The sequence below is a fragment of the Carassius gibelio genome, chromosome A22 (assembly GCF_023724105.1).
Source record: "Carassius gibelio isolate Cgi1373 ecotype wild population from Czech Republic chromosome A22, carGib1.2-hapl.c, whole genome shotgun sequence".
Classification (NCBI taxonomy): Eukaryota; Metazoa; Chordata; class Actinopteri; order Cypriniformes; family Cyprinidae; genus Carassius; species Carassius gibelio.
Window position 1 is genome coordinate 6,424,224 of NC_068392.1, and position 25,836 is coordinate 6,450,059.

The following is a 25,836-nucleotide window of genomic DNA, read 5'->3' on the forward strand; positions in this document are numbered from 1 at the left end:
GTTTTAAACTCCTTATTGTTTTATTTGTATTATTATTTTTAATCAGCATAATGATGTAATGGTTCAAAAGGTGAATTATCTCATTGTAGTTGTTTTTATTATTATTTGCACATAGGCTAAATATAAAACTTTATTTAATAATTTCTTAATTATAACTGAATAAATTACGCTTAAATAAAATAAGAGAAAATTTGTTATAAATAGCATGCTGCTTACCACACGTTATTTATTATTTCATTATTTATGTTATGCCTTTTCAGCCAAAAGATGGCGCTATTAGAGTTCTCACACAAAGTGAACACTTCAAGTTTAAGAAAAACAACCTTATTATCCACAGCATCCTAATTCTTATGCGACCTACTTTACATGAGAGGAAATCAGTCGCTGGATATGAAACGTACTCATGCCTGAACATACTAATGTTCATAATTATTATAATACTATTAACCTCATTCACAGACAGACCCAACAATACCGTGCCCAAATGCAATCAGCAAACAGAAGGAAAGCTTAAGTGTTCTTAAATGATCATAAACCATTATATTCGTCTTGATCAAGGGTTTGCAGCACTTTCCGAATGGATTTGAGTGTGGAAAGCTCTTGTTATTGTGCCAGTCACACAGTTACTGTGACAAAAGAAATAACAGAAATTCAAAGTCAAGGTTCCTGTAGGACTACAACAAAAAGATATTTGTATTCGGCACTTCAGTGTATATTTTGCCTTTTCCCTGCATGATTCATTTCTTACCTGATGGACGGATTTTTACATTTAATCTTCAAAGGGTTCCATCAACTGAAACAGTTTCACACATCAAAATTGACCGTTATACTTGAACCAGCCAAAGAGATTTGTCCCCAAAATTCTGATATATATCTTAAGTCTCACATATGCAGATCTTCGAACCATCATGAGAATATAAAAATGCTTCTGTAAAGTTCATGTAAGGAAAGGTTATCTGAGGATTCTGGGTGCAGTATAAGTTAAACCCTACAGCATTTAATTGAGGGATGAATCAAAATTGTATATAATATCAAATATTATATTTGTTATTTTACACTGCTCTATATTTTTGTAAATAACCACTGTATAATTGCTAATTTTGCTGTGTTGCTTCGCGATCTAATTTTTTGTCAAGCACAATTGAGGTGTTCAAGAAAAACAGTTAAAACCAGCCTAAGCTGGTTGGCTGGTTTTAGCTGGTTAGTCATAAGGCTGGTTTTAGAGGGTTTTTGACTTTAGCTAGTCAGGCTAGGAGACCAGCTTTCTGAAGTTTTCGTAGGTTACATGAAGATGAAAATGGTACCATTTTCAAAAACATGCACTTTGAAATTTGCATTTTCAAAAGTTTTCAGGCCCCCAGAATGCTATTGTTTTAATGAACAACTCAAGGTATCTAAAATATGGTCATGCAGAATAAGGCATTAATACGTAATTCATAAATACTAATAAACAGCCAACATGCTAGTAAAGTGCATATTAATAAGCAAACTGTTAAATGCATAAAAATTGTCAGTTTTTAGTGTCACGTAAACTACACAAGTTACTGGTCTAACAAACCCACAACATTCCTTTGACTTTGGCACTGAAAATGAAATAAGTTTTTGTTATATAAAATAGTTTTTGCTTCTTCCAGGTTTTTTTCTGATAATGATGCTCTCTGTCAGAGTTAAAAGAGAAACGGAGGGCTTGTGGGTATTCAATTGGTCTTTTTCTGAAAAATAAACCTTCAAGGAGAACTAAAAGTGTGCAGTAAGACTGATTTCCTCTTGAATTTCCACTCACCTTTCAGGGGGAATTGAACTGCGACTGAACAGAATATGAGCTTCTTTTGTAAGGTTCTTTAGTAATGATGTCGTCTGCTGTCAGTCTGTTTCCAGTTATAAGAAAACCTGAGGGCTTATGGGTAGTTTTTGTACACCTCTATCTTTCACTGTTCTGGAACTTTTGTTTCTTTCTTTGTTTCTCAACTCTTTCTTGGATAGGATCTCTTTAGCCAAGTGTTGTTTCTAACACAGAATGACTCTCATTTCAATTATTCCACCAGTAAAGATGAGACTGAGAACATTGATCGCCCACAATGCATTGCAGCATAACAAATAGACTATCATGGGAGAACCTCAATACGATGTGATTGAGTATTATCTATCTGAATACGTGATAGGTATGATATAAAGATGGTTTAATCAGCATACTGAGTAGGAGGGACATTTGGGAGAATAGCGAGACAAATCTTGTTCCTATATTGCATTGTGGGTGGGGGAAGAACAACTCTGAATGGCGTTAATGAGTGTATCAGGCTTAAGTGTCAAGGTCACTTTACTAATTACTGCATTTGAAAAGTAACTTCACTACTTATTACTTTACTTTACTTTTTTAGGGCCCTATGAAATCCGTTTATTTATTCCCAAATTCGGTTGAATTTTTTTCCATATTCTGTTTTTCCGTTTAAATTTTTCTGGATTCCATTTTTTTCTGTTTATTTTTTCTCAACTCCTTTTTAATGGTTAAATTTAATTGTATTAATCAAATACTTGTCTTTAAATTAAATCAGACTCTTATTTTGACGTGTTAACGTGAATACCTTTACAGTTCCGTATGTGATGTGACCCTAGTTTTACTCAAATCAAACGGTCAAATGCTCATGAAGTGAACGCAGCATGACTCTCAGTGCAGTTCTGGAGGGGGAAAAACATTTCAAAAGGCTATTTTAAGAAATAGTTGAATAAATTAAGTTTAAGTTTTTATGCATGTAAATATGTCAATGACTTGCTGAAGTGCTTGAAAACCAGCTGTATGTATTAGACCTGGAAATAACGTCTCTCTCTCTCTCTCTACTGTATTAAAAGTACATTATATATTATTATGTAAAGTATAATCGGGAAACCCGGCCCAGAACTTCACACACAGGCAAACACGGCATGTGTAACGCAGAAAAGCGCGTTCCTATAGTCTAGTAAAGTAGTGTAATTACCATTATTATTATGGTAATGCGTTACTTTACTTCGTTACCCAAAAAAGTAATATAGTTACTGTAATCCGTTACTTTGTAACTCGTTACCCCCAACACTGTTCCAAACCTGCACACTCTTAAAAATAAAGGGTGGAAAACGAGTTTTCACAGTGACGCAATCGAAAAACCATTTTAGGACCATTTTCCAGCCTTCCAAAAGAGAAATCAGTGGTTAGCTTGTATTAACACTGTTCCAGAACAGATCAAACCAAATATTATGATCTGCGCAGATTCTGGGAGAGAAGACTACAATGCCAGCTGTTTTGACTCACAGTCTGTAAGTATGTTTTCATATTTAAAAAATTTGCCACTGATGATTCAAATGTGAGTTTTGAGCAGTGTAGTGTAGACTTGTTGTTTGTTGTTTCTCCGATCACAAATGCAGACATGGTTTTATGTTTACGTGGCGCAATGCAACGCAACGCGTAAAAAGACAGTATATGTTATTATAATAAGTAATTATTTCCCCACTGGTCACGTCGAGAGACAGCTTCATAGTATGGTAAGGGGCGTAACATTTCCATCATACACTTGAGGTTTGGCCAATCACAACATAGCTGGCCAATCAGAGCTCACTTCACTTTTCATAACTATGAGCTTTGTAAAAATCAATGCATTTCAAAAGGCAGGGCATAGAAGAGAAACAATAATGTACAGCATGTGAAGAATAATGTGTTTTTAGAACCTTAAACCTCATAATCACATTTCATCACCAAAATACACAAAATAATGTAATTTTTTAGTAACGTCATTTGACCCCTTTTAAAGAACCGAGATTTGTTGTGAATCAGACTGCGCTGTATGTTTTTGATTCACATAGCGCCATTTTGGAGAATACTTGCTGGACGCAAGCAGCGTACGCTCTTCTGTGTCAGCCGTACTGGATGGATACACTGTATTCGTTCAAGTCAAAGTGTAAATACATGTAGAAAACATATCCTTGTGTCACGTCTTGGAGAATAGCGTACGTAGTTTGCGTTCAACAGATGTTCTCCAAAATAACTCTACTGTAATACAGAGAGACATAGAGGAGACTAACTGTTGAATAAAATCATTATTTTTGTTTGTTTTTCGCTTACAAAAAGTATTCTCGTCGCTTCATAATGTTAGGGTTGAAAGACTGATGCTTTTCATACTTTTCTGGACCTTGACAGTGTATTTTACTTGGCAGTCAATGGGACAGTCACAAGCCTCCCGGTTTTCATCCGAAATATCTTAAATTGTGTTCCCAAGATGAACTGAGCTTTTATGGTTTTGGAATATTCATTTTGGGGTGGAGTAACCCTTTAACATCATTAATATCATTTGTAAAGTTGCATTTAAAAATTTAGCAGAAACAGATATTGACGCACATTGATTTATTTTACATGGAGGGAGGGAACTAGAGCAACAGCAACACAAAAATAACATGAGTTACAGACTTTTCCAACAAATATATTGTACTAATTTTGATGTTAATTTTGACATAAATTTTGGCACTTTAGAAATTTTTTTTTTTTTGAGTGAGAGAAATTGAAATTGAGCAAGAGAAGGGTTCTTTCCACAGATTGTGTTAAAAAAAACTTTGCTGCTGGAACTTCTACACAAGAACAGGCATTCAGAAGGTTTCTAAAAATACATTTGAAATTGCGATTTTTTTTTTCTTCAACTGGACAAAGCAGGGGTCCTTGCTAAAGAGAAAGAGTGTTGAAAGATTGGTATATATATAAAGCCCATTAAGATGAGTTTCACCTGCTATGCTTGTCAGTGGCTAATAAGCACAGGAAGTGCAGGAGAAGGAAGATTAAAAGACGAGGGGGGAGGTGGGACACTTTGTATTGATGCATTTGCTAATGGCGTCAGAAATTCGCAATATTAATGATGGAGGGGACACAGAAATGTACAAGCGTAATTTGAGAAAAAGCAACATTTTGTCACCTGCTCTCACAAAATGGCCATCATTAAGGTTAATAATTTTCCATTTCCTTTCTATGAAAATAATTTGTTTGCATGTTCAAAAGGACAAAGCATCAGCTGCTTTTCACAGGAGACCAATCAATATTGCCATGAGTCTGAGGACTTCAATTCAGCTTCATAATAGGGAAAATTGGTAGGATGTGGTTTGATTTTTGCAGTTTAGTCAAGAATGTCTGCCACCAACTGATCTAAATGAAATTCAAATGCATATGTTCTCCAAAAGAAAAGATAGTGGAATTGTTTCAATGAAGTATGACCTGTACAATTCCCAAGAGAAATAAGACACATAAAATGAGACAATTGCTGACCAAATTGCTGCAAAAATACTTTGCATGGGTCAAAATTACAGATTTTTAATTTATGCATAAATCATTAGGATATGAAGTAAAGATCATGTTCCATGAAGATATTTTGTAAATGTCATACTGTAAATATATTAAAAAGAAAAAAACTGTTGATTGGTAATATGCATTGCTGGGCAATATTTTTTGCACTCTTACAGTCCAGATTATTAAATAGTTGTATCTGGGTCCTATCCTAACAAACAATACATCAATGGAAAGCTTATATATTAAGCTTTCAAATTATGTATTAATCTCAAATAACACTGAGATGAGAAGCCAGTTGAGAGTTTTACAAAAGTTGCCAGTTTCTTAGATTTTTCATATAGACATAATGAAATAAACATTCAATTGTATAGCATGGCTTACAAGTCCTTCTAAAAAAATAGCATATTGTGATAAAAGTTCATTATTTTCCATAATGTAATGATAAAAATTAAACTTTCATATATAAAGGCAAATAAATGCACATCTGCACCAACTTAACTTTTATTTCACAGGAATAAAAAAAAAAAACATAAACATCATGGACATCATTATCAAAAAATCTGATAAATCTCAGCACTAATTTTTATATTTCATTTAATAAAAATAAAAATAAATAATTAATTTAAAATGCTGAATCTCAGTACCAACTTGTCTGGTTTAGATCATTTGCAAAGATTAATATGAAATGACTTCATATTAAATCTGGGACTTCTGAGCACAGTTTGAAACATTCATTACAACGCCATGAGATTTTTTTGGAGTTATCATTTGTTCTTTCTGGCCTGCGAAATAATCAAAAAGTATGCTTACATCTATTACATCTTTTCATATATGCATATTGCATTTGTAGATTTATTTTCTAAAAATGTATATTTCTGTGTGATTGAACAGGAGTCCTGTTGAGAAAGGTTATGTAACTGTTATCACAGTATGAAGAAATAACATGGCTCCCACAGGGCCTCAAATAGCTGTTCAGTCAATTTAAACTCGGAAGCAAGACACATTAAGAGCGCCCTGGGGAAACCAAGGGTAAACACTTCAGTCTATTAAGGACGGCTTTCGACTTAATTCAGATATTCAGCTATTCACTAGGAGGCGTACGAATATCCCAGTGTTGTCAAATTTATCAGCCTGTCTTCAGTAATGTTTGTTGTTATTCAGATGTAACATGTTGTAACGTATTTTTATTGTTTGTTTCACATACATTTAAGTGTGTAGAATGACACATCGATGCACAATACATTTAAAACAATTTGAGAAAAACATTTACTGATAAATCACAGTAGAAAAATAGCTTGATGTAAAATTTGTGCAATCAAAATATTCATGCCAAGCAACGTCCAACTGACTTATTTTCGCTAAAGGCGTCATCAAATACCAGCAGAACTCTGAACATTGGGTCGCATTCATGAAACACGAGCGGAACTAATATTTTGTGTAAATTTATTGGTGAAAATGAACAGCACATTTTACGCACAGATGGTTTTGCGAACAATTTTTACAGACATAAAACACAAGCAGAACAAATTTGTTTAAACGATTTGTAAAACCATTCTTGCATAAACTGTAACAGAACAGACAGAATTTACATAAGAACATGTTTTACGAACTATTTACGCAGAAATTAATTTCACTTGTGTTTCATGAATGAGTCCTGCTGTTTGATTTCACAGAACAACATCATTTGTGTGTCAAAAATGACACAGCTTGACACTTGGCAAAGGAAATATTTACACATACTTAATTCACCAAACTTAAAGATGTTAACAATCTTATACGGCAGTGCGATGGCGCTAATTTCCAGCAAAAAATAGTGCAAATTTAAAGACAAATCTTTCTCCAAGGTTTAAAATGAGTGAAACCAGATGATCCCAACCAAATATTTGTTTTCATGCATCATACAATACAAATGGCCTCTTTATTTGACTCGAAAATAATTTTACAAGTCAACATGAAGTCAAAATAGAGCCCATTTACTTTTCTTAAAGGAATAGTTTCACTGGAAAAAGTAATATTATGGAGAATATTTCTTTATTTAAAAACATCATGGATTTGTTTCTTACAGACAGCTTTTTGCTTTACAAGACGTTAACTGATGGTCTGGAGTCGTGTAGACTACTTGTGGATTATTGTGAGGTTTTTATCAGCTGTTTGGACTCTCATTCTGACGGCACCCATTCACTGAGGAGCATCCATTGGTGAGCAAATGATGCAATGCTACATTTCTCCAAATCTGATGAAGAAGCAAACTCATCTATATCTTGAGTGTAAGTAAACTTTTAAATTTAATTAAAATTAATTAATTTTAAATTAAATTAAAATTTTGGGGGGAAATATTCCTTTAAGACACACTTTCAGTCTTATTGTGAATCAGTGCATGTCATTCCAAAGAAATTGTTTTATTTATTCTTTGATTAATACTTACTTTCCTCTAAGGTAAATTTTTTTTACACCATTTTCACTTAGACCTTTATCACTTAGCATTATTGGATAACGCTAACAAATAGCCAAACAGCTATTTAGGCACTATTTTATCAAATTTAACTCCATTCTGGTATTTAACCCATCAATCCCCAAAGAATAAAACCAAACACCCTGTTTCAATTGTAAATATTGTTGCCTTACAGAAGTAAAACGGGTTGCAAACAGCAATTCACATTTTAAAGTACTTCCTCGTCCTCTTGATCCAAACTGTTGTATCCCACCGATGAAGACTCCTTCAACGATATTTTATCAGTGCACTTGGAGATTTCGGAAGTGGTGATGTCATCAGGACGACATCTGAGATCATCAGAATCTGTGTTGGATGAGCTTTGTCCGCTCTCTTCGAAACAGATGCTGAGGGCTTCCTGTCGTACAGCAATGTGGTTAACGGCTTTGAGCGTGATGTCATCGATGTGTTTGGCCTCCTCTTCGATTTCTTCTGGAATGGAAGGCGGTAGGCTCTCGATGTCTGAGTTGCTGAAGACGTATCCAGGCAGGGTGGTGTGTATTTGCGAGCTGTGTACGAGTGAGCCGATGCTGGACCGAGCGGCGCAGCGGTATACCCTGCTGGGGAGGAGGGCAGAACTACGGGTCACAGAGGTCATCTGGAACTGGACGCTGGCACCGCTGCTGTTCAGGACCGTCCCATAGCGGTAGTTGGCCAAAACAACAGGACCTTTCCAGTCAAATGCAAGTGTCCAGCGGAGCCAGGTCTTCCGGATTTCTGTCTGGACCTGGGAGAGAACAATGAAGATCAAAAATGAATGGTGTGCACTGACCTTCTACAAAACCTTTGAAATGTTGAGATAAAATGAATAATCACTTTCAATGTGAACTTTACTGAAGTGGCAATATTTTAAATATGAATGCTGTTACGCCCACACTTACCTCTCCATTGCAGAAGCAGTAGATAATGGACACAAAAAATCCCTGAAAGAGAGCAAAAAACACCTGTGAGAAGGACAAGTGGACAGAAAACCTCCACAACACACAATATAATATCACAAGTGAAAGAAAGTTTATTTTGCTCTTTTCTTCTTTTTTTTTACCTTTCATTTCTGGTTTGATTTAATATTAAATATATTTATTATATTTCCCCCCAATTAAAAAAAAAAAGAAGATGGAAGACCTGCTCAAGATCTTCACCAAGGTGAGCATCCGCCAGCAGCAGATCATGGAGCACATGGCCTCTTCAACAAGGGGAAACTGAACGCATGGCCGCTGCCCCGTGAACTCTGCTACCTGACCCCCGTGCCCAGGCCACACAGCTCATCCCCAAGATGACGGCGCATGATGACGTTGAAATGTTCCTCCAGATGTTTGAGACGATCGCTACCTGGGAGGCGTGGTCCTGAATGGGCATGGATCATGGCGCCATTGTTGACAGGAAAGGCCCAGTGAGCGTACTTTATGCTTACCCCTGAGCGGTTCATATGAATAGCTGAAAAAGGAGATCTTAGGACGGGTTGGATTATCGCCCATTAGTGCCGCCCAACTCTTCCACCACTGGTCCTACAACCCAAGGCGGCCTGCCCGTGCTCAAGTCCCACCGTACACCAGGTAGCGGAGCGCGTAGTGGTCGACCGCCTCCTTCAGGCCCTTCCCCACCCTCTCCGTCAGGCAGCCAACATACGGAACCCCACCAACGTTGATGAGCTTGTGGAGGCCATTGAGCTGGCAAAGGCCACCCAACACCAGGAGGTTGGGGAGCGAGCACCGCCCTTTCCCCACAGGGTGGTCTAGGAGCGACGCACGCCGGAGGGCACCCAGTGACCAGGAAGCAGGTCGGCGGTTCCCGGCCCTCAGGACGAGCCCATGCCCGCCGAAGCACCCCACTACCCTGGACAGGCTTGGCTAGCAGGCTTTGCCATACACACTGTGAGAAACGTCCTGCTTTACTGTATCACGCAGCGAAGGGGGGAGGAAAAAACCCTGCTGGTTGTTGATCCAAGACAGAAGAGGTGATGGAGCTGGCACATGCACATCCCATGGCAGGCCACCTGGGTGCCCAGAAGACGGTTCAATGCATACGCAACCGCTTCCACTTGCCAGGCCTGGAGGCCGCAGTCAAGCGGATCTGTCAAGACTGCCCTACCTGCCAGCGGGCATCTCCGCGTACCCCAGCCCGCTGATTCCGCTGTCTTTCATTGAGGTGCCCTTCCCGCAGATCGGGATGGACCTAGTGGGGCCGCTGCCGAAGTCCGCCCGGGGACATGAACACATCCTGGTCATCCTCGACTATGCCACCTGCTACCCTTAGGCCATTCCACTCTGTAAGGCCACCACAAAAGCCATCGCTCAGGAGCTCTGCCTGCTGAGTAGTCGGGTCGGCCTACCATCCCAGATACTGACTGACAAAGGCACCTCGTTTATGTCCCGGGTGATGGCTGACCTCTGTAAGCTCCTTCAAATTAAACAGCTCCGCACCACCGTGTACCACAACCCAAACAGACAGCCTGATCGAGTGGTTCAACCAAACGCTCAAGTAGATGCTACGTCGAGTGGCTGTTGAGGACAAGCGGGACTAGGGTAAAATGCTGCCCTATGTCCTCTTCGGGATTCGAGAGGTACCCCAGGCTTCCACCAGCTTTACCCCCTTCGAGCTCCTCTTCAACCGACAGCCCCTTGGCCTGCTTGACATTGCCAGAGAAGCCTGGGAGCAACAGCAAGCCGTCCACCGGACCACGGTGGAGCATGTCCGAGAGATGAGGGAGCGAATCAACAGGGTCATGCCCATCGTCTGGAAACACCTTGCCAAGGCCCAACAAGCCCAGTAACGGCACTATAATAGGGCGACCCAGCCACAGGAGATCATGTCATGGTCCTAGTCCCCACAGCCACCTGCAAATTCTTGGCCAGCTGGTAAGGTCCCTACACCATCACCGAAAGTATCGGTCCTGTCACCTACCGAGTCTGGCAGCCCGGAAGACGGAGGGAAGATTAGATATACCACGTGAATCTCCTGAAGTGCTGGGTCGGGGCCAGGCCCCAGCTCTCTGCCCTTGCTCATATACCTCCCGTGGCTATCGACATGGACCCCCACATTTCGGCCGCCCAAAAGTTGGAGCTGCAACACCTGGTCAGTCAGTTCACTGATGTGTTCTCTCCCCAGCCTGGGCTTCCGCTTCTGCAATGACTTCCTCCGCCTAAATGAAGTTCGTCAGCTACCTGATGCCGCGGGTTGAAGAGCTGTTGGATCGCCTGGGAAGGGCCCAGTTCATCTCAACCCTCGGCCGCATCAAGGGCTACTGGCAGGTCCCCCGGTGTTCTCATCCCCAAGTGGCCACTGGCAGTACCGGGTCCTTCCCTTCGGCCTGCCTTGGACCCCCGCCACCTTCCAACGCCTCATGGATGTCCTCCTGCGGCCCCACCAGCTCTATGCAGCGGCCTACCTCGATTATGTCATCATACACTCAGAGACTTGGGAGGACCACATGGAGCAGCTGCGGAAGGTGCTGTTGAAACTCCTCTCCCCGACAGACCTTACCAGGAAGGGGCAACCGGAGAAGGTCCCGTGGAACCCGGAGACGGAGAATCCGTTCCATCGGATAAAAACAGCTCTGATGTCGGCGCCCGTGCTCAGAGCCCTCGACTTCAACCGGCCCTTCCTGCTGCAGACGGATGCCTCCAATACCGGGTTGGGAGCCGTCCTCTCCCAGCTCCTTAATGGCGAGGAACACCCGGTAATTTATATCAGCCGAAAGCTGTCCCCAGCGGAGCTACGGTACGCGACCGTCGAGAGGGAGGCATTGGCCATCAAGTGGGCGGTCCTGGAGCTCCACTATTACCTCCTCGGCCACCAGTTCACCCTGGTCACTGACCTTGCCACTCTACAATGGATGGCCCGAGCCAAGGACACAAGTGCCAGGGTTGTCTGGGCTTCACTGTACAACACCGAGCGGGGGACGGCCAATGTGAATGCCGATGGTCTCTCAAGGATATGGGCAGCTTTCGCAGGTCTGTCAGGCTCCACTTCCCGCACTCCCCGCTTCTCCACAGGGATAGGACGACGCTTGAGGGGGGGGGTTGTGGCACATGTCCCGTGCTCTCGTCACCCTGGAAACAGAGGAGGCACACCTGCACCTGCTCATCACGGGCTGAGCAGCCACACCTGCACATCATCAAACGCTGGCTTCATAAGCCTTACAGACGAACACAGAGGTGAGAGATAACCTACCTCTGTTATTTCTTTCTCTGTCAGAACTTTAAGTAGTTCTGATAGATATCATCATCAACTTTTAAATGAACATAATTTATTTTGATTTATTTTAACATTTCACTTTATTTAAAGCTTTTATTTCAAAGTAACTTAAATTTCACAGGAAAGACAGAAAAGCAAATGAAAGCTTCTAACACACACCAGCATTGACTTTTAATGTAAATGATTTTTTTTAAAATGTTTTTTAACTTTAACTTTTTAACTTTACTTTTAAGTAAAGGCACAATATCAAAGAAGAAATATAAGCACCAATTTCTAATTAGTTTTAATTGAATTTATTTTAACTAAAAACCAACAAAAGTAAAAGCTTTTGATGAAACTCAGCACCAATTTTTAATTTTCATTTTATTTTAACTTTTGTTTCACATGTAAAGACAGAAAGCCAAGGGCCAAAAAGCTTCAATGCACCTCAGGACAAACTTTTAATTTAGTTTTTTTTTAATCTATTCAATTATTTCATAAATTGTTTAGTTTTTTTTTTATTACTGTATCTCCCATAATTTATTCCATGTGCTGTTATTAATTTCCCATCGTCTACAGATAAGCTGCAAAATGCTTTCGAAAAATGAAAGCAGTTATTTATGACCCTGGCAGAGCAAATTAAACCGAAATGCAAAGCAACACATCATTTTACTAAACGTTATCACAGTGAGTATTTATTGAGAGGGTAAAACATTAAGTCACCTGGAATGAGTTGAAGAAGAGTTCACAGTACATGCGGAGCTCCCAGCCGACACCTGTGAATGTGTGCGGCATTCCCACAAACACGATGTAGTGGACACCGAAAACCAGAACCAGAACCAATGTGGACTTTGCCAGCTTCCTGTACACACACATATACATTTTCTGTCTGTAAATATTTACATTTTATATCACACTTTATTCACAATAATTAAATCCACATCTATATAAAGAAATAAGTAACATGTGGCTCTTACAAACAGGCTGCTTCAAATTGTAAGGTTTGTTGAGAAGTAAGCAATCAGCAATGGATTTTTATTACCTAGCAAACCCCCAAAACAATGGCCTAGAACACCATAGCCACTCAGAACACACTAGAAACAACCCCAAACCACCAAACTAACTACACAGAACACCTCAAAAATCACCAGAACACCAGTGAAACCACTCAGAACACTTTACATTGCATACATCAATACCAGCCATAAAACCATACCAACCACTCAGAACACCCTAGAAATTACTCAGGTTCCCCTAAAAACCCAGTACACCAGAGAAACCTCTCAGAACACTTCAAAAACTACTCAGAACACTATAGCATCCACTCAGAATACACCAAAACTACACGGAACACCATAGCATCCACTCAGAACACCCCAAAACTACTCAGAACACTATAGCATCCACTCAGAACACCCCAAAACTACTCAGAACACTATAGCATCCACTCAGAACACCCCAAAACTACTCAGAACACTATAGCATCCACTCAGAACACCCCAAAACTACTCAGAACACTATAGAATCCACTCAGAATACACCAAAACTACACGGAACACCATAGCATCCACTCAGAACACCCCAAAACTACTCAGAACACCATAGCATCCACTCAGAACACCCCAAAACTACTCAGAACACTATAGCATCCACTCAGAATACCCCAAAACTACTCAGAACACTATAGCATCCACTCAGAACACCCCAAAACTACTCAGAACACTATAGCATCCACTCAGAACACCCCAAAACTACTCAGAACACTATAGCATCCACTCAGAACACCCCAAAACTACTCAGAACACTATAGCATCCACTCAGAACACCCCAAAACTACTCAGAACACTATAGCATCCACTCAGAACACCCCAAAACTACTCAGAACACTATAGCATCCACTCAGAACACCCCAAAACTACTCAGAACACTATAGCATCCACTCAGAACACCCCAAAACTACTCAGAACACTATAGCATCCACTCAGAACACCCCAAAACTACTCAGAACACTATAGCATCCACTCAGAATACCCCAAAACTACTCAGAACACTATAGCATCCACTCAGAACACCCCCAAAACTACTCAGAACACCATAGCATCCACTCAGAACACCCAAAACTATTCAGAAAACCATAGCATCCCCAGCCACTCAGAACTCCCCAAAAGCTACTCAGAACACCATAGCATCCGCATCCCCTCAGAACTCCCCAAAACTACTCAGAACACCCCAAAAGCTACTCAGAACACTATAGCATCCACTCAGAACACCCCAAAACTACTCAGAACACTATAGCATCCACTCAGAATACCCCAAAACTACTCAGAACACTATAGCATCCACTCAGAACACCCCAAAACTACTCAGAACACTATAGCATCCACTCAGAACACCCCAAAACTACTCAGAACACTATAGCATCCACTCAGAACACCCCAAAACTACTCAGAACACTATAGCATCCACTCAGAACACCCCAAAACTACTCAGAGCACTATAGCATCCACTCAAAACACCCCAAAACTACTCAGAACACTATAGCATCCACTCAGAACACCCCAAAACTACTCAGAACACTATAGCATCCACTCAGAACACCCCAAAACTACTCAGAACACCATAGCATCCACTCAAAACACCCCAAAACTACTCAGAACACTATAGCATCCACTCAGAACACCCCAAAACTACTCAGAACACTATAGCATCCACTCAGAACACCCCAAAACTACTCAGAACACTATAGCATCCACTCAGAATACCCCAAAACTACTCAGAACACTATAGCATCCACTCAGAACACCCCAAAACTACTCAGAACACCATAGCATCCACTCAGAACACCCAAAACTATTCAGAAAACCATAGCATCCCCAGCCACTCAGAACTCCCCAAAAGCTACTCAGAACACCATAGCATCCGCATCCCCTCAGAACTCCCCAAAACTACTCAGAACACCATAGCATCCACTCAGAACACCCCAAAACTACTCAGAACACCATAGCATCCACTCAGAACACTCCAAACTACAAAGAACACCATATCATCCACTCAGAACACCCCAAAACTACACAGAAAACCATAGCATCCACTCAGAACACCCCAAAAACTACTCAAAACACCATAGCACTCACTCAGAACACCACAAACTACTCAGAACACTATAGAATCCACTCCGAACACCCTAAAAACCACCAAGAGCACTGAAGCAGCCACTCCAAACACCCTAAAAACTACCAGAACACCATAGAAACCACCCACAACACTCTAAAACCCACCAGAACACACTGTAAACCATTCAGAACACCCTAGCAACCACCCACAAAAACAATGTAGTGGACCCCAAACCCAGAACACATTTTCCCATCCCTATTTTCAACCCTACCATGCAAAGTCATTGCTATCCAATGTACTTTGAAATATACCCCAGTATTCACATGGGACACCAAAAATGTCATGGTTTTACTGTGGTTTTAGACTTCACACCAAGCAAAAGTGATGAAAAACAGCCTCTGTCTCGCTGCTGAGAGACTGAAATTGAAATGAGAGCAAGACACTGAGAGTGAGACTCAACATCTCTCTAAACCCTGATTATTACATTACAGGCCAGAAAATGAGAAATGAGTTGTTAAGTTTTGACTATAGCATCTGCATCCACTCAGAACACCCCAAAAATTATTCAGAACACCCTAAAAACCACCAGAACACCTTAACAGCCACCTACAAAAACAATGTAGTGGACACCAAAACCAGAACACATTTTCCCATTCCTATTTTCAACCCTACCATGCAAAATAATAGCTATACTATGGTACTTTGAAATATACCCCGGTATTCACATGAGACACCAAAAATATCATGGTTTTAGACTTCACACCAAGCAAAAGTGATGAAAAAATTCCTCTGTCTCACTGCTGAGAGACTGAAATTGAAATGAGAGCAAGACACTGAGAGTGAGACTCAACATCTCTCTAAAGGGTTATTATTACATTACAGGCCAGAAAATGAGAAAAGCAGAGTTAGGTTTTGAGTTGGCAGCATTTCTGCTGTTTTTTAGATCCTCAAATAAAGTGTCACAGAAGCAGAGGAGCCCTGCACTGAGCTCAAATCCCATGGAAATCTTTTAATTACTTCAAGTTCAGAGCATAAGTCCGACTCTCATTAAGAGTAAAATGCGACTGTGTCCGTTCATCCATAACGTCTTTAATAGCGCTCATTGCCTGGATTAAATTTCTCTCAAGGTTATCAAACCCCTGTAGGTTTAAAACCCTCAGCAGCAGCTCTAATACTTTCCCACATTTTTTAGAATATATGATATATCAATTAAGGAAGTTTAGCCATAAATTTGGTCTTTGTCTTTGGACAAAAATATAGTGTATTGAACAAGAATAAAATTGTTAATAAACATTTTTTTTCTCTCGTAAAGCTGAAATGGCAGTTTGGCTGACAAGGAATAATGAAACACTCCTTAATGAGGATAATGAATCTTTACAAATGTTTAAAGATTTGGTCGAAAAAGTGGGTTCGTTTTGGAGTATAAGTTCTAAGAATTAATAAATGACATTGACTCCTTTTTTATGTCAACCCTGTGGAGACAGAGGTAATGGAATTGATTTTTATGCGTATGTGTATATATATAGCCTATGTATCTATATGTATATTTATAACTGTTTGTACATAAAAGAGTTTTAAGTCTCTCTCTGTTTCTCTCACTCAGCCTTTCAAAGCTTTTCTACTCTCTGGAAAATGACAGTCCTCTCCTGGATATATCAGCAGTGATGTCCAATCACTCCACCTTGCCGAAAGCAGCCTCAAGAACACAGGCAAACAGAATCCAGTCAAGGCACAGGCTGCTATGAACCTATTTTCATATATTATATTAAGTAACACCTGTTCTATTGGGCTCGTGGAATCAGGTGCCATCAGAAACGGCAAGTATTGGATTTTTTGCGTTTAATTTGTCACTGGTCAAAAACAATCCCAAGTGTAGTATCATGCAGTATAGATCCTCATATGAGGTCATATACCAGCATAACAATAATTTCATGCACTTACCTGCACTGTTTACGTGTGTCGTAGCGCCCCGCATTCGTTTCTCGGATCTTCGTGGCCAGAACTCGAACGATATTTACGAACAGAATAAAATTCAGCTGCAAAAAAAGAAGCGATTCATTTAAAATTAATTTGTCTTAAGGGTCAAACACATACGATAAAGATGTAAAATAAAAATGAATACATGTTTTAAAATATATTTGTATAATATCATCATCATGTGTTTAGGGACAGCTACGGAATAACCATTAGTAAGTAAAGAAAAAAAAATCCAAAAAGTATTTAAAATGTTGTTTCCACAGACATTAACTGAGATGTGGCGGAAATGACAAAAAAGAAAAAAAAATTGAAATTTTAAATAAACCAGTAAATAAGAAAAAAAATTTAACTAATTTTTTTAAATATAAATTTCATTCTGCTTATATTTTTACGCTCGGGAATTAGTCTGTCAATGTGTGATGAGCTTTTGTCGCATCTGAGCCTCTAAAAGTTTCAGCAGGTTGGTTAACATATTCTGCTTTACTCTGTTTAGACATCATAATCAATAAACCCTAGAAATTGTTAGTCATGAGCGCTTGTGCGCAAATTCATCCACGTGTGTTAAGTACTAATTTATATGTTTTGCTGACAAGCAGCCAGGACGGAAAAACATTTGCATTTCTGTCGCATAATTACAACTCTCCTGGTGCGCAACGGTCCAGATGTTCTTGAAATGGGAGATCCATTACTATGGGAAGCGCTTATGCTCGGCAAAGCTGATAATTAACAGCATAATGTCTCTGTCTGCCCATCCAGCAGATAAATATATGCATGCAAAGGCTAACTGGTCAATCACATTCAGTCGGTGCATGTCAAGAAACGACAGCACGCTGCTATCCAAATCGACCCTTTGACACACTGGATTACAGGACTTTGACGAGCTCTTTCAGTGTGTATCATGTTCAGAGCATGGGGTTGATTTCGGGGTTAATGGGAAGACAGCTGTAACTGCTTTGATGCCACTTTCCACCAAAACGGTGCAATTTGGCGGCCCATGATGCACCAGTTCCATGTTTTGCAATGAGAACTTTTAGATATATTAGATAGACTATTATCCAACATACAGTTAACCCAAAATGAGTAGTTAGTTTTAAACTTCTCGAATGTTTCTAACCCACCATCCTGAAAATGGTGGTTTTGGCTTGTCCCATCGCAGACGTCTTGACGTTCTCAACTGTATCCATTAACTAAATCTTTTTAATTTGTCTAAATCATTTCATCAAAGTAAAATAATGTGTTGTTTCAGACTAGTGTCGAGACAAGTCCAATCAAGTCAACTTTATTAGCACTTAGTACAATACAATTTGTTTCAAAGCTGCTTCACAGTAATAAACAGGAAAACAGCTAAATCAGTTATGAAGCCCATTTTTTAGAGGCAATTAAAAAGACAATAGTGTCCTTATTTAGCTTAAGTTAGTTCAAAATAATATAAACCAATTCTTAACAGAATAACAAGAGTTGTACATTTTATCTAAAGTTAGTTAGCTAGTTGCTAGTTTAGGGCCAAATGTTGACTGATAGTTACTGGTAAACATATATCACACATAAATCTAAGAAAAATATTTTTTCTTACTAAAACGTTTAAGATTTCAAGCATATTTTTAAAGGCAGATTTCACAAAATTTCACTTTTTTCACATATCATCTGCCTGATTTTATGACATAACATGTTAAGGAATATCCTAAATACCCTCTTTGAATCTTATTTGTCAACAAAATGAAAGAGAATGTTGAACCAGACGTTAAACAAAGTTCAGATTTATTTTCTGGAAATGTATTCAAATTGGTGCGTATTAAATTAGATAATTGTTCATTGCCTATTTTAACAGAAACATTTAAGAAAACTTAAAAACCTTAGAAAACATAAAACAACAACAACAAAAGTTTGCAATCTATTAAGTAGTTACATTCTTACCATATTCATCTTCATTATTGACAAATTTTAATGGCCAAAACCTTTTGTGTGTCTTTCACCCATACACGAAATGTAACATTCCTTAAAACTGTTATATTTAGGAAGTGACATCATCTGCATGTCAGGAAGTAAATTGTAGTGTTGACTGCATTTGTCAAGATCAAGCATTCAACTTAAATGTTTACCAATAACTATCAATCAACATACACCATGCATGAAATGTATGTTATTGTTAACTAAAACTAAAACTATTACAGAAATAATAATCAAATATAAATATTAGATGAAAAACGTAATGGTAAATTTTTGTTGGCAAACTCCTAACCAACTCACCCCAATTGCTGTCAGTATCGGAACTTGGTAAATCCATTTAATATTGCCAGCGCTCAACTCCCAACACCTTTGAGAGAAAGACATCTTCAGAAATCTTATATTACATTTTATATATAGAACAGCGTCTCTCTCAGTATATAAATGTACAACTTTTTTCCCTTACTGAGAATCTGGATCACGTACGGGAAACTCACCTTACATCCATCAGCGTTGCCCTGACGACAGCCCAGGTTGATACAAAGAGAGCGGGAACACCTGCGGTCACACAAATTAGAAAATGACAAGATTTATCAACTGTAATGCAGCATACAAGCACAGGAGCATGTCCGTCACTTGCCACAAACTCACCGGAACAACACAATTTTCTGTTTGTTTGATTTTGAACTGATGAGATCCGACAAGTCAAACGCTTCCCGAAAGTCTCCTTGACCCTCCTGACCGTAAATTAAATGCAAAGTCTATATTTTCTGTGTTGACACAAACAAAACTGAAGGTTTCTGATCACTCCCCTCACTTGCCATTGTCAAAAAGACGAACAAAAATCAATGTAGTTCCACTCCAATCTCACACTATTTTTTTAAATAAAAATCTTTAATGTTTTTTTTTCAGCCATATTCTGAAAAAATAAATATAAAAACTAATATATGTTAATATTCATGTACATAAAATTAAAAATTAATTTCAATTATATATACCTTGCGAACAGCCTCTTATATCACAGGCTATTGCTAATCTCAAAAACAGTCTTTGCAGGGAAATACTGATGATTTATTTACAGCTGTGGCTGCCACCGCGCATTACATGGAGATAGTCTTTTAATTTTGAGAAAACTACACTTCAACTTTCAGATATAAATGATCTGGCTATAAAAACCACGCTGAGAGTAAGCACCAGTGGGCACTGATTTATGATGTGTCTCCCTAAACACAGAGTTTATTAATTATGAAAAAGCCAAAAGAGCCTCAGACCTCAGCGAAACGTGTTCCAGCGATGTGTTTTTGATCTTATGTTTCAGAGTGCTTGAATATGAAAATGTAACCCGCATTAGGTGGTTACTATACTGCAAACGTACCGATGCTAGGAACATTAATTATGCATTTTTGATTATGATTACACATTAATATGTTCGGAAGATGAATAAGTAATGCACATTATCATGCTTTTATGTCATTGTTTGTCTGTTTAAAGTAGGACAAACATGTTTGGGCTTCTCTGTCGTCTGGCTTTTAACAAAGTATTTAAGCATGCGGGATCCTTGACAAAAGTATTTGCACTTCAAAGGTGTCTGTTTCGCTTGCCTGGCAAGTATTATGCATCAAAACATAAAGTATGAATAAATAAGGCTTCAAGTAAGTGTTGCTGCCTCAAAGGGCACCAAAACGATTTGACTGAGATTCTTGAAGGCAGATGTAACACAAGCCTCAGATGAGAATTATCATAACAAGCTGTGAAACTGGGAAGGTTGCGTCTGGGCGTCTGGTAAAATAAACAACGTTTAAAAACAAAATCAAGTGCTGATTGATCATAACATGTGCACTTACCCCACCCTATGAGGGTGAAACCCCAAAGATATTTGGAGTCGGAGAAGAACGCCATGAAAATGAGACTGTGAAGGTACAGGCCCTCCACTAGGATCCAGTAGTAGTTCGTTGCCAGGAAATAAATGAAGAATAGGACTGTGATCTTGCACCCGACCTGAAAGTACAAATGACGCTGGCTTCAGCCAATCAGAATTCTCAAAACCATGAGCATTCAGTCAATCACATTTACATTTAATGCATTTAGCAGATGCTTTTATCCCAAAGCGATTTTAAGTGCTTTCAGGCTATAATTTATTTTATTTTTTTACCAGTATGTATGTTCCCTGGGAATTAAACCCACAACCTTTTGCACTGCTAATGCAATGCTCTTCCACTGAGCCACTGGAACATAATCACAATCACAGCACAACTATTCATTGTCATCAGTGTTGGGGCTAGTTACTCAAAAAAGTAATATATTACATATTACATATTACTCTCAAAAATAGTAATGCCTTACTTTACTTTATTACTCCCTGGAGAAAGTAACTAGTTATATTACTAGTTATATTACTAGTTACATCTTTTTTTCTTAATTACTCTATGATTGCCTGAGATGCATCAGATGGAGGGAGAACATACAAAGGAGGAGTGTTCTTTAGGGTCTTTATCAGTGGCGGCTCCTGCCAATTCTCTCAGGGGGGGCAAATGTTTGCTCTATTAATGAGGATAGGTCACCCATTCAATTGATAAATTAACGGGTAGTTAAAGATGTAAAGGGAACCGAACTACTGTAGTATTAATTAAAAATAAACTGACATTAGGAATCAATCTCTTGCACTCCTTATTTTTCTATATCCGTGTTAACACTATTCAGCAGCATATGAAGACTAACACCAGGATGTGGTTTTTCCAAAAAATACTTTTTACTTTTCGATTTCAGTTTAATAAGAAATAATTGAAATCACTGTTTACACAACTCACTTATATTACTGCTCGTCAGTACACCTGTTCTCTAATCAGCGGTTAATTCCATCAGGTGCGTGATTTCACATAGAGCAGCTGTTACTACACAGAGCCGTTATTAACTGAGAAGATGCGCAAATCCACGTTCATTTTCAGCGTTTATTGGCACGGTTGTATGAACATATGGTTCACGCACCTGATGGAATAAACCGCTGATTAGAGAACCGGCTTTACTGAGATGCGCATTAACGAGCGGGCCGATCGTGATCGGAGCACTCCTACAAAATAATTACTGAATCTCCACCCGTCGAAACTAGCTTTCTGTTGCTGGGAACCTTCCTCTGAAAAAGAGCTTGCCGTTGTTGACGCTTCCATTTTCCCCATCTGTCTGAGCGTGCCGCTCTGCTGCCGGCTGTCGACCAATCAGTGATGGTAAATTATACCTCGTGCCAAACCCAGACCAATCACTGTTCCATTCACGCCCTCCTTCCCTTCCCTTCTGTTCTCTGTGTTGTGTGCCTTGTGTGTGATGAAGGTGCTACTGGCAAATGTAACGCAAGTAACTAGCTTGGGAAAACTGTAATAATATTACCATTTTCAGACGAGTAATGCCTTACACTACTAGTTACTGAAAAAGTAATATTATTACTTTGTAACGCGTTACACCCAACACTGATTGTCATGCAGCCCTTTAGTTGCAATGAATGTATTTACAAGGTGAACGTGCATGAATTCTTCCACAAAGGCATATTTACCAGTCGGAAACTGTTGGGAGAGTGTCACTAAAAAACACTGGTCGTGCAGGAAAAACATTGGGAATACAAATAATTGTACAGTATATTAAGGAAACTTGCTTCCGCTACTCAATACAAATAAATAAAATACTTTTTATCACTCAGTTCTGACCTTTTTCTCTGAACTGTGCGATATAATCTCACAATTGAGAGAAATAAAGTTATAATTGCGCAATATGAAATAGAAATTGCGAGATATAATTTCTAATTGAGAGGAAACAATTCTGCATACAGTTCTGGCATCTTACTATTGCGAGTTTATATCTTGCAGTTCTGACTTTATAAGTTGCAATTGTGAATTTATATCTCAATAAAAAAGTCAGAATTCTGAAATAAAAAGTCTTAATTACCTGTTTTATTTATTTTTTGTTCAGTGGCAGAAATGGGATTCTATAGAATACTTAAGTCCTGACTGTCAGCATTTGACCTCCTGTAGTTTGTTTCCGTGCCTCTAGAGGTCCCCTGTGTTCCCTTCTGTCTTTGTTCTTCTTTGTCTACTCTTGTTAGCGTTATCCAGGTCACCTGTGCCTTGTTTCTGTTAGAGTATTTTAGCTGAGTCTTTCCCTTGTTTGACACTTGGTTTTTGAGTTCAGGCTGCATGATACCAGCTCTGTATTTACTAGTTCTTCCAAGTCCTCCCAAGCTACCTCAAGTAAGGTGTTCCTAGTTATTTGTTTCTTCACACGCTCTTGATCTGTTTTCTCCCCTTGTGGAGTTTTTATTTTCCCTTGTGGTTTTGTTTTCCCATTATCTCTCTTGTTATTAATTCCTCTGTCTGAGAAGAACTTTTGTTGGATTTTTTGGCTTGCAAAGTCCTTTTTTTTTAATAAACCAAAATTGCTTGGAGTACTGCCTTGAGTATTTCAATTGGGTCCAACACCTCAGCCTCTGTGGCCTAGTGGCAGATCTCTCACCCACCACACCAGAGACCCGAGTTCTAGCCCGGCCCGTGACAGAAAACCAAGTCACTCATGGACCCCGAAACACTCAGTTCCAAGGACCTATTGGCAGTGATTGCTCAACATGAGGCATCCTTTCAGTGCCATGAAGCCGTTCTCAGCCAACAAGAAGAGCTAATGACCAAACATTCTCAACTCCTGGCTGATGTGATGAGCTCCATCCGCCAGCTATTTGAACGCCTCCCGGGTTCTTCACCTTCCTCTGCATCACCTCCGAGTGGCATCAGGCCTTCTCCTGTGGCGGAACCCCGACTACCGCCTCCTAAGCCCTTTGCTGGAGATCCCAGTTCCTGCCAGGGTTTCCTCACCCAGTGTTCTCTCACTTTTGAGCTCCAACCATCAAGCTTCCCTACGGATCGCTCTAAGATTGCCTACATTATCACCCTTCTCTCAGACAAAGCACTCTCTTGGGCCTCAGCAGTGTGGACACCTGTTGTAGTGTGGACACCTGTTCCAGGACACCTGTTGTAAGTCGTACATGGCATTCGTGGAAGAGTTCAAGCGAGTGTTTGATCATCCTGTCAGTGGTCGGGAGGCTTCTAAGCGCCTACTCACTCTCCGTCAGGGTCCCCGTAGCACTGCAGATTATGCCATTGAGTTTCGGACCATAGCTGCAAAAAGTGGATGGAACGATGAGGCACTGAGGGTCTGCTTTCAGGGAGGGTTGTCTGAGCCCCTTCAAGATGAGTTAGCCACTCGAGAAACGCCTGAAGATCTTGAATCCCTCATAGCAATGGCCATCCGTCTAGACAATCGTCTGAGAGAGCGGAGGACCGCCCGTCGCAAGGAGTCTCAGTCCCAAGTTCCTCTGAGGAGGTCCGGTTCTCCAGTTTGTGCTCCTTCCTCCAGAAATTCCCCAATTCCTGAACCGCTCCATGATTCCCCAGAAGAAATGCAATTGGGCCGTTCCAGGCTTTCTCCAAACGAGAGGGAACGTCGCATGAGGGAGCGTCGTTGTCTCTACTGCGGTGCCTCCGGCCACTTCCGTTCCTCTTGCCCCAAGCTCTTGGGAAACGCCTGTCCCCATACAGCAACAGGAGGGCTGTGATGGGGAAAATTAGAGCTCCTCCTGCTAATGCCGTCCTAGCAGTTCCAGTTACGTTGTCCTGGGAGGGCCACCAGCGTCAGGTCCAGGCTATGATTGATTCTGGGGCTGCAGGCGACTTTCTAGACCTATCCTTGGCGAAGAGACTTAATATCCCCTAACAACTTCTCCCTCACCCCCAGGCAGTTACTGCTTTGGATGGCAGACCTCTGGAACCGGGCAAAGTTACAGAGGCCACTCAATCCCTGCGACTTACCACCTTCAACACCAGCAGGAGGAGACCCTCTATCTTATTGACTCCCCTGAGTACCCTGTTATCCTGGGTCACCCTTGGCTGTGCAGACACAATCCCCATATCGACTGGCCCACTGGCACTATCCTAAGCTGGGGCTCTACTTGCCAACTCTCCTGCCAACTTCAGAGTTCCCCAGCCCCTTGTCCCGAGTTTCAAGAGTCTATCGACCTGTCTCGAGTCCCCAGAGTTTATCATAAGTTTAAGGCAGTGTTCAGCAAGTCCCGGGCCACCTCCTTACCACCTCACCGCGCTTATGACTGTGCTATTGAATTACTCCCTGGCTCTTGCCCTCCCAGGGGTCGGATCTTCTCCCTGTCTCCCCCTGAGCGCTCAGCTATGGATCTCTACATTAAGGAGTCCTTGGCAGCCGGTATCATCCATGCCTCAACCTCCCCAGCTGGGGCAGGTTTCTTCTTTGTTCAGAAGAAAGACGGGGGTCTTAGGCCTTGTATTGATTACCGGGGCCTCAACAAGATAACGGTTCGTAATCGATACCCTCTACCGCTCATGGCCACTGCCTTTGAACTGCTTCAAGGAGCCTCTGTTTTCACTAAACTGGATCTCCGCAACGCTTACCATCTTGTGCGGATCCGGCAGGGAGACGAATGGAAGACTGCCTTCAACACCACCACAGGCCACTATGAGTATCTAGTAATGCCGTTCGGACTCACCAATGCCCCAGCGGTGTTCCAAGCACTAATTAATGATGTCCTCCGGGACCTTCTTAATCAATTCGTCTTTGTATACCTTGACGATATTCTCATTTTCTCAAAGTCACTGGAGGAGCATGAGGGGCATGTAAGCAGGGTTCTCCAGAGACTCCTTGATAATCACCTCTACGTAAAGCCAGAGAAGTGCGAATTTCATGTTACCCAGGCTCAGTTTCTTGGATTCATTGTCACTCCTGGCCACCTGGAGATGGACCCTAAGAAGGTAGAGGCGATCCACAACTGGCCCAT

The 25,836-nt window shown here is 40.4% G+C and overlaps 1 protein-coding gene across 1 annotated transcript in view; it reads right to left on the reverse strand.

The window, feature by feature from the left end:
• Positions 1 to 6,418: 6,418 nt before the first annotated feature.
• The window catches only part of LOC127942608 (parathyroid hormone 2 receptor-like), a 31,494-nt gene continuing 12,076 nt past the window's right edge, over positions 6,419 to 25,836 (reverse strand). Inside the window, exons 7-13 of the mRNA XM_052538433.1 lie at positions 20,840 to 20,993; positions 19,493 to 19,553; positions 19,299 to 19,365; positions 17,016 to 17,110; positions 12,684 to 12,822; positions 8,669 to 8,710; positions 6,419 to 8,514 (exon numbers count right to left, since the gene is read on the reverse strand). Coding sequence (XP_052394393.1) covers positions 7,957 to 8,514; positions 8,669 to 8,710; positions 12,684 to 12,822; positions 17,016 to 17,110; positions 19,299 to 19,365; positions 19,493 to 19,553; positions 20,840 to 20,993 — 1,116 coding nt within the window. The 3' untranslated portion in view covers positions 6,419 to 7,956. The remainder of the gene's footprint in view (positions 8,515 to 8,668; positions 8,711 to 12,683; positions 12,823 to 17,015; positions 17,111 to 19,298; positions 19,366 to 19,492; positions 19,554 to 20,839; positions 20,994 to 25,836) is intronic.